The following is a 14,834-nucleotide window of genomic DNA, read 5'->3' as shown; positions in this document are numbered from 1 at the left end:
GGTGTCTTAGTTCAGGCTGCTCTAGCAGAATACCATCCACTGGATAGCTTAAACAACAAACATTCATTTCTCACAATTCTGGTACCTTGAAGTCCACAGTCAGGATACAAGTGGGTCCAGAGTCTGGTGAAAGCCCTCTTCCTGGTTCACAGAGGACTCTCTTTCTCACTGTATCCTCACATAATAGAGCAGAGAGCAATCTCTGGGGTTTCTTCTTATAAGGCCACTACTTCCACTCCTGAGGGTCCATCCACATGACTTTATCACCTCCCCAGAGGCCCACCTCCTAATACCATCATGTTAGGATTTAGAAGAATTTGGAAGAGACACAAATATTTCAACCCATAACAAGTAGGAGCCTCAAAAAACAAAACTGACCCAGGCCCCTGGACCTCTGAGAAGTTGGGGAGTGGCCATTTGTGCCACAGCGTCCTGGCCTCTATCTTTTGGGCACTTTCCTTACCTCACTATCTATCTGTCACCTCCATAGGACCATGAGTTCCTTGAGGGCAGAGACAGTGCCTTGTCATTCTAGGTAGCCCCAGCCCGAGCACAGTGCCCAGGACATAGCAGTTCTTGATAAATATTTGATTTAATAAGTGAGGGAATGTAAGAACCATCCAGCCATCTAATTCCTGAGTGAAGTTGAGAAATACATTAAATTTTGAAAACTCATATATTTTTTATCTTTGCTTTCAGATATCAAATGGATCCACTATAAAAGTCTTTAAGAAGATAGCAAATTTTACTTCAGGTAACCAATATAATATTGTTAACCTTTTGTTCTCACCCAGCTTTATAAAGTATTGGTTTCTGCCTCTCTCAGACATATTGTCACAAGGCTGAGATAGAGTTGTTGCTACATAATTCTCTGAAAGCTGAGAAAAGCCATTTCGATCTGTTTCTAGTCCTAAGAATAAGGGCCCTGCAAGAAGCAGCAAAGGAAACTGTAAACTGTGGTTGGCCCAGACGGCCTAGCATAAAGGAAGTTGCTGCCTCTTAATGGCTCTAAACTCAGGGTAGAATCTCAGCCCTTATAGGTCTTTTCCAACAGCACAGTAGGATGAGAGATAGCAATGAGGTCCTCTTGGCAAACTGAGAGGAAAACTTGCAGATAACCCCCAGCCCAGCAAGAGCTGAACAAACAAGATAGTCCACTAGGAGAATCCAGTGTGATAGCACCTTGCAAACTTCTCAGGAAAGTAGAAACTCAAGAAGGAGCTTTTAGGGAAAAGTCAACAGGCCAATATCCAAAGTCCTCTTCTGACATCCTCAGAGCAGAAAAATACTGTGGTAATGCCTTGAGAAAGTCCCTAGGTCTCCTGTTTTGGATTTGTCTCCAGAGCAGTTATACCCCAGCAAAGAAGGCCTGTCCTCAGCCCTCAGAGGGTTCTGGACCTCTCCCTAGCAGGCACCTTCTCACCCATACTGCTGGAAGGAGGGACTTCAGACTTTTAGTTTTCTGAAACTAGTAGTTTCCAGCAACTGGTCAGTGCTGCAGGGCTCCTGATGAATATTTGGTAGCTTTCAGGATACCCCTTGAGAGATTCCCACCCTCCACTACTTTATTAAGCTACAGTGGTGCTATTTGGAGAGTGGCTGTCACTGTGGCATAAAGAGGAGGGTGTCCTTATGTTGTGAAAAGGGGGAAAGCTGGTTTTTTTAAGCCTCAAAGACTGGGTCTTCTGAAGAGCCTGTCATCTGGGGATTGAATAGTACAATCTTAGGTCTGGATCTCTTTCTGGGACTCCAGATAGTCAGTCTCTGCTTCCTCCCTATCCAATCCCACTGAAAGCCATCACTTTGATTACTATTCTGCTAAAACTCCAAGGCCCTGCCCCTCTGCCCTGTCAGAAGCCCCTCTGTCAAAGTCCCAGCTTTGGTGAACCCAGATATTAGCCTTTTCTGAGCCTACAGCGTACAGTTGCAAAAAAAAAAAAAAAAAAAAACAAAAAAACTCACTCAACAGCTGCTGGGGTCACTTACACACATGGTAGTCAGCTTGACCAGAGTCTCCACTCTGCCTACCACCACTGAGTTTCCCTAGAGCTCTGTCCCCAAAGTCAACCTTGCCTCAGAGCCCCGACCACACAGCATTCCCGACTGTCGGCAGATGATTTCATCCTGCACAGAGAAGACTGAAACCAGAACTCAACATCCAGCACCAAACCTGCCTACCTACTGCACCTGCCCACTGCTGCTCCTTCCTCCCCCTCCCAAGGCCAGTTTGATGGTCACAACTCTCCATCTTCTTCAGCCTTCTGAGCATTCCTGCACCACTGGGCTCTTCTCTAGTCAGTGAGCCAGTGGTTGCTTTTTAATTGACTGCTTTCCCTCGCCATCACTGCTTTTTTTCCACATCAGCATTTCAGATGTCCTGGTCTCTCTCATCTTCGAGACAAAAAAAGAAAAATAAAAAAAAAATCCAATGCCTTAATCCCCATCTTCCCTTCCCTCTATCTTTTCTGACCATAATTTTGATTTCCCTGGAGAATGTCTTGGCTCTATGCCACTCTTGCCTTGCCACCTCCTTGCCCTTCTTTAGTCCTAGGAGGGGCACACTCGTTTCCATCCTGGGGTCTTGGCCACCTACTTGGCTAACTCTTGAGTTCAGCTTCAACATCCCTTCCTTAAAGAAAACTCCTAGACTTAGATGGGTGCCTTGTTAGTTACTTCCTTGGCTTATAGTTCTCTTATAATCCTTACCACCATTGTAACTAATTGTGCAATTAGTAGTTTCATGACTCTCATGGATTATAATGTGCATTCCATTTAGGGCTGAAGGAAGTCCTCTCGCTCCTTGCCCTAAGCCTTGCAGCAACCCCTCTCTCCCCACAGAGGAGGTGCTGCAGGTATATTTGTTAAATGAAATATAACAAGGCTTGAGCCCCTCCTGCCCTGTCCCAGCAAATTGACACTCAGCCTGTTTCCACATTTCCAGGGACAGGGAACCTGCTTTCTGCTCTAGTCCCCACTCATCCTGCATTTACACTGTTCTTAAGATCTTAAGGTGCAGCATGGGAAAGGCAACAAGGAAGAGCTCTTGGTTTCCAGCACAAGTGGGGCTCACCTTGAGAAGGCTAACTAGGCCTGGGGTGTTTATTTGTTTGTTTTTCTTAATGAATTATTTTCTCTCCCTCTCTCTGGCATTCAGATGTGGAGTACTCGGATGACCACTGCCATTTGGTGAGTTCAGGCTTTCTCTGCTCATTGCTGAATCACAGGCCTTCTGTGGCACAAATGGTCTCTTCAGGTAACACTTCTACTCCATCTTCCCTCTAGATTTTACCAGATTCAGAAGCATTCCAAGATGTGCAAGGAAAGAGACATCGAGGGAAACACAAGTTCAAAGTAAAAGAAATGTATCTGACAAAGCTGCTGTCGACCAAGGTACACTTACTGTTCTGGGAGAGCTTTTACGGCTACCTTGGGGGTGTATGATGTGTTTGACTTAATTTCCACTGAAGTGTGAAAATGTTACAAATCCCTTGTGCCTTCTAGCAAAGCAAAATGAAAGTTTAAATTGTAAACACTTCCCATCTCCTTCTTCTTTTTATAAACTGCAAGGATAACAGCACTTTACAAATTTCTACTGTAAGTCTTCAATCAGGGATTTTAATATTGTTCCTTACCCACCATTTCACTATTGTTATTTTTTAGGTTGACAGCATAATTATTCCTTTTTGTTTACTTGTTATTAGAGATAAGCAATAAACTTCCTTCTTCGAATTGCAAATAAAATGAAGGAGGGAGAGTGTCAGTGGCTATAAACCTGGTAAAATGTTACCAGGTTTTTTCATTTTAAAATTAGAAATTCTGTTCACATATAAGTGTCACATGGGGAAGCCACCAGAATACCAGATCAGGAGCAAATTTTACTTCATCAGGCTCTTAGTGACATTAACACAAGTTGGTGGTGATTTTTCTTTTTTCTCCCTGGATTGACTAGCAATATAAATGCTACTATCAACACCTGGCCCTAGTGACTTGCTGGGCATGCTTGCTTCAGATTATGGATGGCAGGGAATCTGCTTAGAGTTTAGGAGATTTGTTTAGTGGGCAGAGGACAGCCTGAGCCTCTTGATTTTCTCAGCTTCCCCAGAGAGCTCAGCCTATTTGCTTTTCTATAATATACTCAAATGCTTTGGAAAGTACACAATAAATCCTATGATGAAAATACAGGCAGCAGGAAAAAATCTGGAAACAGAGCAACATTGCTTGAGTTTTCCAGGCTAAACATAATTAATAAAAGCAAAGCCTCCGTGGCTTCTTGGTTTATGTATACAGCCCTACAGCTGACAGCCCTTCCACTCCTAGAGATTGCCACCATCTCCTCTCTGTTGACTAAACAATGTTGCTAAGAGCAAGAGGCTTACCAGCCAAATCTAAACCTGGGCAAAGACTCCCAGGACCTTTGTCCCAAACTGTGAGTGTTGGCCTCATTTGACAGTTTTACATTTTCCTTCTCAGCTTGTTTTTCTCTGGTTGGCACATCATTTTCCCTGAACCTTGATTTGGTTTTCTAATGTTTTCAAAACCACTACCATATTTTTTAATTTCCCAAACCTCACGCTCTCTTTCAGGTGGCAATTCATTCTGTGCTTGAAAAACTTTTCAGAAGCATTTGGAGTTTACCCAACAGCAGAGCCCCATTTGCTATAAAATACTTTTTTGACTTCTTGGATGCCCAGGCTGAAAATAAAAAAATCACAGATCCTGATGTCGTACATATTTGGAAAACAAACAGGTGGGAATGTAGGTGATTATTGACATTTCCAAGAATCTAGGACAGAATATTAACTAAAAGGAGGGCAGAGATAGTTACAGAAGGATTCATTTATCTCTTATCAGAATCTTTGGGCTTGGTAAGCTATGGCATCAAAGTAGTTTCTTGCTTCTTTTTTGGGGGGATGAGGAATTGAACCGAGGGGCATTTACCTATGCAGCCACCCCCAGCCCTTTTTATTTTGAATCAGGGTCTAACTAAGTTGATTAGGATCTTGCCAAACTGCTGAGGCTGGCCTCAAACCTCCTGCCTCAACCTCCCAAGCCACGGAGATTATAGGCGTGTGTCACCACACCTGGCTGCTATTTTCTATTTTTAAACAATGCATGAAACTGTTTCTATGCCAAGAATCCTGTTCTTTAGGATAAAATAAAGTTATCTTTAATGCATGAAAGAGACTGTTTAGAATGTTAGACCAGCAAAGGATGAAAAATTAATATGTTGTGGTTTTACCATACTGTTTTTCCATTAGAGGAAACTTTTACTGGTTCCTAAAATAATCAATTACTTTGCAAATTTCAGGCTATCAGTGTATAGAAATTCATGCTTTTATCAAATGCAGTACTCAGATAACATGAGAATTAGTTATTGATTGTAATGTGCATTCCATTTAGGGCTGAAGGAGGTCTTCTCGCTCCTTGCCCTAAGCCTGGCAGCAACCCATCTCTTCCCACAGAGGAGGTGCTGAAGGTGTATCTGTTAAATGAAATAACAAAGGTTCACATTGTTTTGGTTATTGTTGTTGTTGTTTGTATTTTAACTGAAGAAAAGGTAGGGCATCCAGATATATTCTAGTGTCTTCTCAGAGAAGAAACACGGCTCATTACCTCTATTAGAAATACTGTGTGCTAGAATTAAATAAGACTCAGAGTTAAGTGATAGAACTTCCCATACAAGCTCAAGCCCCTCTGAGCACTGTCAGCCGAGTCATTTTAAACAGTTGTAAAAGTCCCAGAGTTGTAGGTTCAGTCTTTTTTCATTAATCCAGGTCTGTTCCAGCTCTCCTCTGGCTCATTCCATTCCTGTGTTCTAGCTTCTAGCTCCCAGGTCTCATTCCTCCCACACCCAGCATAGGTCCTGCAGGTCACCATTGCATGGTGAATATTGTGGCCTCTGAGCAGGGAAGCAACCAGGTTAGGAAAGCTATGACTGCACCAGCAGCCATGCAGTGGAAGTAGTAAGCAAGGCCATCGTTGAAATGGAGATCATGGAAGGACTCTGAAACAATCCCCAAGTTCATATTCACCTACTTACTTTGATACTAACAATGTGCCAAACACTATTGGGTGATGGAGGACAGTTATGAACAAAACAGACAACCAACCCATGTCTTCCCAGAGCTTACATTCTGAAAAGGTGCAGACAGCAAGTCAAGTATATCCACTGCAGTACACGAGGTGATAAGCAAATAATCCAGGTGAGAGTCGGTGGTGGCTTAGACCAGAGTGTCACAGAGAGGATGTCAGGTCCAGGAGAACTGAGTGAGAGGTTTTCACTGGTGACGATCATCTAATTAAGAATTATATGGAGAAAAATCTTGTCCAGTCCCTGACCACTTTCAGACTCCTCTGGTCTACCTTTCAGTAGCAGTCGGCTTAACCCTTTCTTGTTCTGAGTGACACTGCCTTGTGTGTCTAAGCAGATTTGTGTACTTCATTAAGGATGTAAACACCAGTTTATAAATTGATAAAGAGAACACTGGCCTCCCATGAATGGCCGTATTTGAGAAGAGATTATTCTCTCTTTGAACAGCCTTCCTCTTCGCTTCTGGGTAAACATCCTGAAGAACCCTCAGTTTGTCTTTGACATTAAGAAGACACCACACATAGATGGCTGTTTGTCAGTGATTGCTCAGGCATTCATGGATGCCTTTTCTCTCACGGAGCAGCAACTAGGGAAGGTAAGGCCCAGCTTCCGGTTTCTTGAACATGCTCCCAAGTTGGAAGCACTCTGTTTTGTAAACATTCAAGTAATAAGTAGTGGATCTAAACTATACCAGCTGAAAAGAAAAGTCAATCTTGGTCATTATAAATTTGCTTTTCTTTAAAATTTAGCACATTTACTTTTGATCTAATTGTTTCTAAAGTGAAAACCAAAATAATTAGCCCCATCTTATTATAGAATTGTGCCTCTGAAAAACTTTACCATCAAGCAAATACTTTGTCTCCTAGAAAAACACTTGATGGGCACTGATAAACTACTAATCCAGAGTATGAAACTATTAATATTTGCTCAAGTTAATTACATGAGTATATTTTTCAGAAGTCTATTTTAATATAACAAATGGCTTATGGGGAAGAAAAATTTACCCAAGATTTCTAACAATATTAGTTTGTCAGTTTATAATCAAAGCATGAATATTGCTTTCCTATGGCTTTCTTTGTTGATCAAAAGGCCGAAGAAAGCAAAGATTTAAAAAAAAAAAAAAAACAGAGCAAACTTTGAAAGAGATGTTTTAGTCCTTTCCGAGCACTCCAAAATATATTAAACCAAGCAATATCTGTATCTAATGGATTTCAGAAAATCTTTGAACGCTGAGAAGTGGCTCTTTGGTAGGATTTTCAGAGTACCTGGAATGAACGGTGATTGATGTTTCACGGGTATCTCAGATCCCTCGTCATAATTTCAATTTTGTCACCACTCTTTCTGCAAAAAGACCCTGTTTTCACTTTTGAGTTGCCTGATCTCTTGAGGAGCAATCCTCTGCACCATCTTTGACTCTTCCTCCTTCCACCCTGTCCACTCTCTTCTCTACAGCACCTGTCCCTTCATCCCCTCTCCACTGGGATAACTGCCTCCTGATGAGTGTTCAGTGCCCTTGCTGTCCACCCCGCCTCTCTAAACAACCTTGTTCCACTGTCTCATGTTATCTTTGTAAAATATAAATCTGAACTTGCCAGCATCCTGCTTAGGAAATTGAAAATGTTTCCATGGCCTACTAGGGGAAGTCTTCACAGTGCTGCATGGCCCTTCCTGCTTGGCTTCAGGGGTCTTTTCTGGCCTCATTTTCTGGCATGCTCCATGTTTTAACTTTTCCACACATACCAGGAACTTGTTTCCACCCTTCTTTGCTCATATCTTTCCTGTCTCACAACCCCTCTGTCTGGTAAAATCCTACTCATTCATTCATTCACAAAAATGATTTCCTGATGTGTGCCAGAAATCGTAGGAGACTCTGATCAGTGAACCTTTCCTGAGGCACGTTCCTCTGTGCTTCTTTATTCCACTAATTAAGTTCAACTTAGCAGGCAGCACCCTAAAGACACTTAAATGCTTGTTTATAGTAAATGTTCTTTACAGTGTACTAATTACTGATAAATTACTCACTGTAAGTTTGTTCTCTCAACTAGATGGTAAGCTTCTCAAAGTCAGGTCATCTCTACACTTTCAGTGCCTGCCTAAATAGTCACTGAATTAATGAATGATATTGCGGTTTGATTATTCCACTTAAACTTGATAAGAACACCTCAGTAATCTCTCAGTTAATGCATCTTTCACAATGATTCATCCAACCATTGATTTAACCATTGGACTATATAAAATTCTTTGGGACATAACCTCTATCATTTAACTCACCTATGTTCCCTGAGTAGAATTTTACATTTTGTGAAAAATCATGACTCCTTAAAATCTTCACTTATCTCATTTTTAAATATTCTCACCATTATAATTACATACAACCATTCAAACTGCCCAGGAACCTTTGCAAAATCAGTCATCAGAGCCACTAATACCAATAACCATGCACTTCCTTGAGGGAATTGGAAGATCTTTATAACCTAATGAAATGAGGGACAAGCTGGAAAATCTGCCACCACCAATTACTTTCCAGTTTTAGAGTTATATAAAGGGCTCAATCAGACCTACAATCAAGCCTTTTATAAATGCCAAAATTCACTGGTGGGTGAGGATGAGAGCAAATGTTTTTAATTCAGGCTTTTTACGACCATTAGTAATGAACTATGATTGAAATAAGTTCCATTGTTACAGTAACTCAAAATCATGCAAAAATAATAATTTTAGTTCTTTTATGAGAGGAAGGCAGAATATATTAGCATTTAATACGCCTGAAAATAACAGTGACTCACCAGAACTATCTAGATGGCAGTCAGTCACTCAGTCAACATTTAGTGAGGCCTCCTGCATGAAGCCTTGTTAGGTGTAATACTGGTGGGTGGTGGGGGTGCAGCTACACTGTACCGTTTTTACAAGTTCCCCATTTTTTTTACTCTTTCGGTGGTGAATTCTTTTTTTTTTTTTCAGGAAGCACCAACTAATAAACTGCTCTATGCCAAGGATATCCCGACCTACAAAGAGGAAGTAAAATCTTATTACAAAGCCATCAGGGATTTGCCTCCATTGTCACCTTTAGAAATGGAAGAATTCTTAACTCAGGAATCTAAGGTAGCATTAGAAACAGAAATAGGCTTGTATTTGGTTCCTTTTTAAAAACTCATTTCAGAGTCTCTCAACAGGACTTTCTTTGTTTTAGAAACACGAAAATGAATTTAATGAAGAAGTGGCCTTGACAGAAATCTACAAATACATCGTAAAATATTTTGATGAGGTAAGATTTTATTTAACATCTTTTAAAGCTATGAAGCAGCCACAAGGATTTGGTTATAGCGTTCTGTGGGTCTCAGGACAGTTCTGGCATCCCAAACAGCCAGAAAGGGAGGCCAGGAAGCCTGCCTGAGATGGGGGATCCTGGCACCAAGCCAGACCCTGCACACGGCTGCCCCTCTGATAGATGACGCTGCCCACATTTGGACCAGCCTGAATTTACATTTGAGTTCATGGGGCCTACAGCCACACTGACTCAAGCTAACTTTAATGAGTAATTTGTGGCCCTGTAAATGGGGCCAGCTTAAGCTTGATTGTAGTCTGCTAAAAACGAAAGCTAAGCCTGTTAAATCGTCTAGATTCTATATTCAATAGTTGTAGGAAATTATGACATATTTCTAACTTAAGCAACTATTTCAATAACAAATGTTTTAATTCAGGCTTTTTACAACCATTAGTAATGAACTACCATTCTCCTTTATGATTAGTTCTCCTTAATCTGGATGCGTTGTTTCCAAATAAATGTTAATTCCCCCTTCCCTGATTCCCCCCCACTCAGTCATGCTGGGACAGGCTATCCATGTCACTGGTGAGAATAGCTCACCAATTCCATTTGCTACTTGAAGATCAAGTGAAGAGCTAAGGTAGGGTAGAGGCAATGAGTTCCTTAAACATGATAAGCATCCCTCTTATTCCAGGGGTTAGGGGTGAGAAGGGACGCACTGGGGAAGGGAGGGAGAGGAGGGACTAGGCTGCCCAGGAGGGGAGGTAAGGGAGGGAAGTTTTCCTCTCAGACTAGGATGCCCCTGCCTGCTGCATTTAAGAAGAAATACTTGCCTGCATGTTGGCTGCCCAGGAATGCTTGCTGTGCTTGGAATGGCTGTGATATAATGCATAAAGTAGGGCCTGGGAAGTCTGGCCCCATATTTGTAAGCAAATAGTTGGTATTTTCTTGTGGGCTTCTATTTTAAGCCAAAGTGTTGTTGATCCTGTGATAATGACTTAGCAAAACAACTTGCAAAGTGAGTATGTAAATGATCGAAGAAAATGTTGGCATCTGTTTCATACAGATTTTACCCACTCACAGCATCAGGAATGCAAAAACAAAAAAAAAAAGAATTGTAATGCTAAAACCATAATATCTAAAATAACTGTTCTAATTGTCAACAGATTCTAAATAAACTAGAAAGAGAACGAGGGCTGGAAGAAGCTCAGAAACAACTCTTGCATGTAAAAGTCTTATTTGATGAAAAGAAGAAATGCAAGTGGATGTAAGCACTCTGGGCCTGGCTTAACCTGGCAAAGTTCTTCAGACGACTTGGGAGCAAAATGGCTGCTTGAGCTACTCTGTGTCGTTAATTTTTAAGTTTGCACATGGGTTCCACTTTGAGCACTGTCTTTTCAAGAGACCAAGGCACATGCACAGCTTTTAGAAAGCATATCAACCACTGTGCCTGTGTGTATACCGTGGGAACCCTTCTGTAAATAGAGTTGAAGTGGTTGTTGCAAACAGCCTCCTTGTTTACAGAGAATACAGGGCCAGTAAGCAAGTGTCAGTATTGTAATTACAGTCTCCACTTAAGCACAATGTTATCTAAGTGGTTTTGTTGGAAAACTACAGCTATGTAGCACTTGTGACTACACTGCACCTCTGCAGAAAAGGGATACTCAAAACAAAATGTGAAATGAGTCATTTGGAAACAAGGTGGGGGTGTTAGGGCAACCTCGAGGATTTGCAGCATTGAAACTTTCCCTAGTAGTTCTTGGAAAAGCTGACCGCAGAATTTGGTAGTGTGTACACTTAGCATTTGTGAGTGTGTGTGTGTGTTTAAACCAAAAACTAACAGTGTTGCAGCATTGTTGAAAGGGCTCGTGTTTTTCAGCGGTCACCAACTGCACTCCACCGAACTCACCTCCATTGCATCAAGGAGCTCTAAAGCAAGGAGAGTGAGTGGGCTTTACTGAAATGCAACAGCATTTTACCCACTGTGTCCTAATGTATGTTCCTTTTTTATCTTTTCATACTAAATGTATTTGATAGTGGACATGTTGGGTATTATATAAATGAAAAAAATTGTTTATTTCTGTTGAAAAACCTTGATCAGAACTATCTGTGGAAGTGTAAGTCACTCCTCTAATCCTACATTTCTATACTAGTGTCTCCTTGCTTTAGATTTCTGGTGAACCCTGTGGTTATAAATACTTGTGTGTGATTAAAAAAAAAAGATACATTTTGCATTTCATCAAACTGTTGTTCACACTGGAGTATTATATATAAATATATATATTTGAGGCCCAAGGCCTGAGAAATATTAGTATACAACTTGGTATCTTAGTCTTACTATGTACTTTTTGAAAGTATTCCTTACAGGAGAAAGAATTTAAAATACCCATTTTATTCATGCCTTTCTTTTTAAACAATTCCCTTTCCAGTTATATTGTAGTCTTTTTATTGCTGAGTTTTTTATTCCTGAATTTTTGCTGCTCATGACCAATTTTAATACCACTGTGTTTTCCTTCTATTAAATCAGAAGTAAAAAGTGTTAATTGGCAACTCTCAAGCTTTCCTTGTGGCAGGCACCTTTTACCCTTGGTGCTCCAAATCCCTAATCTAGGATAGAAATTTTTTCAAGTAGCAAATAAACCACTGATCCCACATTCCTTAAACCCATTTATCAACACTGTATGGAACATCAGGATTGAAACGTAAATTCGTTAGGTAAACGCAACTCATATTTGCTCCTTAATATCTGGTAAACTGTGAGAGAGGTGACACCTCATCAAAGGGTTAAGAGAAATAAGCAGTTACTGCCCTGATACACACATTCCCAATCCTATCACTTTTGACCACTGTCTGTCCAATGGACACATCTCAAAAATACTACCAAATAGATTACTTGTAGGTCTAAAGGTGAGAGGTCTGGTCCCCATCCAAAGCTGCTACAGTCTTCAAAGAGGTGAAGGCATTCATAAGAGAACTGTAAGAGTTGAGAGCCAAGGGTAGGAGAGTTGCCCAAAAGACTTCCCTTCTCCAGGGTACAGAAAACTCAAAGGATCAGCGACAGCTTTATTTATCTAAGTACTTACTAAATGCTATACGAGGATGTTCCTGTCCAGCTCTGGCACATGAGTCCTGTGTGGAGAGTTACCTCCTCTTCCAGGTACTGTGCTGTTAGAAACTTTGGGCAAGTCACTTACCTCTTTGTGCCTCGATTTCTGTATAATATTTCTAACCTACCTCACTGAGGTGGTGTGAAGATTCACTAATGTATGTAGCGTGTTTGTCAATCCACCAGTGAAGAGCACTATCTAGATCACATTTTGGATCACATTAGCCAAATGCAGTAAATGGCCAAATCAGATGTGTGCTGAAGACAATCAGTCACTGGGTCTACATTAAACAGCAACTAGAGAAACAAATGGCAAACAATATTTTTAAGTTTCTTTGCATATTTTTTGGTGCAAAACAATTCATTTATAAACTTTTTTTTCTAACACTAGTGTCTACAGCAGCATTTAAAAAATTAATTCTGTTATCTTTTCCATATTAGGATTTAAAGTCTATTTCTTATTGTATACCTGATTGAAGCTGTTCTTGGAGATGAATGTTTTAAATGTCTATATCCAAAAATAAACATTTTGATGTAATTATGGACTGTTTTGGCTTTTTTGTTTCCTCCTAAATTTTCTAGTTACAAGTAAACTTAAATTTCTTGCTAAATGATGCTAAGGGTTGCTCAATTACATTCCTATCCTCCACTATCATCATGGATTTTTGACTGTGAAGATTTCTGGATAATGAATTCTCCATTTAGTTTGGCAGAGTTGAGCTTTGCCTTGTTGACATGAATTTACTCCAGCAGAATTCCTTGAAAAGATGTTACATAAGAAAGCTTCCAAAGGATGCATGGTGAAAAACAAGGTAAATAATGACATACTTAGGGACACACAAATAAAACATAATTATTTGATTTGATCCAAAATAATGGGAAACAAAGTTAAATAATAATACTTCTAGAGAGATCCCACTGGGTTCAAGTTATGTGATCAACAGCCCTTTTAAACAGCCACAGGATTTAATTATCTACTGATTCCAACTCAACAAAGCCAAAATCAGTGAAATCTTCTAAACTGCTAAACATACACTCTAAGATCAAAAAATTAAACACAAACACAAAACAATATACTTAGGTAGAAAAATATTTATTAAGCTCTTTAATAAATTATGTGTACACAGCTTTTAGAAAAGGTAGCCTTTTGCAATAAACATATGTATTTAGATACCTTTAAAGATTTTTAAAATGTACCTTTAAATTGTCATCTTTTTTCCCAAAACTAGAAATTTAAAACTCTTATATATTAGTAAAGCAGTTTACTGACGTTCTTATTGTCAAGCACCTCAGAGATGAAAAAAAAAGAATTCAAGATGGGTACATTTCAGGCAAAATGCCAAAAAAATTTAGAAGTGAAAATTTTAAAACTTGATTCCCTATTTATTATTTATTTTTATATTCAGATATTATATATTGTAAAATATCTCTGAAACTTTCTTTTAATGCTTTATTAGTCATCAGTATAATCGGAAAATCTGAATATCATGCAATGCAGCATGTAGCTGATACCTTTTCTAGAGGCACATTTAAGTATTTTGGCAAACAGTAATAAAGTATATCAATGCCATGTACATTAAAACTGCATGCTTTATTGAGTCTCTTTATTTCACCCCTTTTGATCTGCCTTTTATCCAAGAACATCATTCCCCAGGAGATCCTAGTTCTTCTAGTTGTTTTCTTTGTGTTGTTTCTAGTTCTTCCAGTCTTTTTCGAAGTAGCGAGAGTTCCCTTTGATGCTGTTCCTCCTTAAAAATGATGTAGGAAAGCACAGTGAAAGAAACTGTCAGGAAAAAAAATAAAAATAAAAAGAGTCCCTGCTGGACAGTAGCCTTGCCTGCCTTTCTTATATAGGCCCGCAACAACCTGGCAGGGAAATGATGTCCACTTTAGCAGTCTAAAAACAGACTACTATGGGTGAAACACTATACTAACTACTGCTTCTCTCCTGCCTCAGGCTCTACCCTTAAGCAAAACCCACAGCCTATTCTTTGCTAGGTGTAAAATTCACTAGGTAGGAAATTAGAAATACTAAGACAAGGCCAGGAATATTTACATGGCAACTTTCAAATGAGACTGGTTTTAACAGCTGTTTATTATAAACAAAGCACTTGGTCTGAGATTCAGTTCAGTGGCTAAAATCTTCCATGCTTACAATATAAAACATAATTACTTATTAAATGTCCATCTTCTGAAAACCAGCCCATCAATTTGATTCCTTCAATATCTCAGGGGCCTGACATAGCAGAAGTAGCCCAGGTTTTGGAATCACAGGATTTAGGTTTAAAACTTAACTTTTTTTATTAAGCTATGACCTTAGGCAAGTCATTCCACTTCTATGACTCAGGTACTTCATCTGTGATTTGAGAATAATA

At 39.8% G+C, this 14,834-nt stretch overlaps 2 protein-coding genes across 6 annotated transcripts in view; one reads left to right on the top strand and one right to left on the bottom strand.

Moving 5' to 3' along the window:
* The window catches only part of Plxnc1 (plexin C1), a 146,552-nt gene extending 133,632 nt beyond the window's left edge, over window positions 1–12,920 (top strand). For both annotated transcript variants that reach the window (XM_026397059.2, XM_077798584.1), the window contains 8 exons: window positions 700–754; window positions 3,155–3,186; window positions 3,283–3,390; window positions 4,584–4,747; window positions 6,539–6,686; window positions 9,050–9,190; window positions 9,279–9,353; window positions 10,520–12,920. In XM_026397059.2, coding sequence (XP_026252844.1) covers window positions 700–754; window positions 3,155–3,186; window positions 3,283–3,390; window positions 4,584–4,747; window positions 6,539–6,686; window positions 9,050–9,190; window positions 9,279–9,353; window positions 10,520–10,624 — 828 coding nt within the window. In that variant the 3' untranslated portion in view covers window positions 10,625–12,920. The remainder of the gene's footprint in view (window positions 1–699; window positions 755–3,154; window positions 3,187–3,282; window positions 3,391–4,583; window positions 4,748–6,538; window positions 6,687–9,049; window positions 9,191–9,278; window positions 9,354–10,519) is intronic.
* A 648-nt stretch (window positions 12,921–13,568) lies between these two features.
* The window catches only part of Cep83 (centrosomal protein 83), a 117,100-nt gene continuing 115,834 nt past the window's right edge, over window positions 13,569–14,834 (bottom strand). For all 4 annotated transcript variants that reach the window (XM_026397031.2, XM_026397048.2, XM_077798381.1 and 1 more), the window contains one exon: window positions 13,569–14,207. In XM_026397031.2, the coding sequence (XP_026252816.2) occupies window positions 14,103–14,207 (105 nt within the window). In that variant the 3' untranslated portion in view covers window positions 13,569–14,102. The remainder of the gene's footprint in view (window positions 14,208–14,834) is intronic.

This window comes from Urocitellus parryii, chromosome 5 (assembly GCF_045843805.1).
Source record: "Urocitellus parryii isolate mUroPar1 chromosome 5, mUroPar1.hap1, whole genome shotgun sequence".
NCBI lineage: Eukaryota > Metazoa > Chordata > Mammalia > Rodentia > Sciuridae > Urocitellus > Urocitellus parryii.
This window is presented reverse-complemented; position numbering and strand designations above follow the sequence as displayed.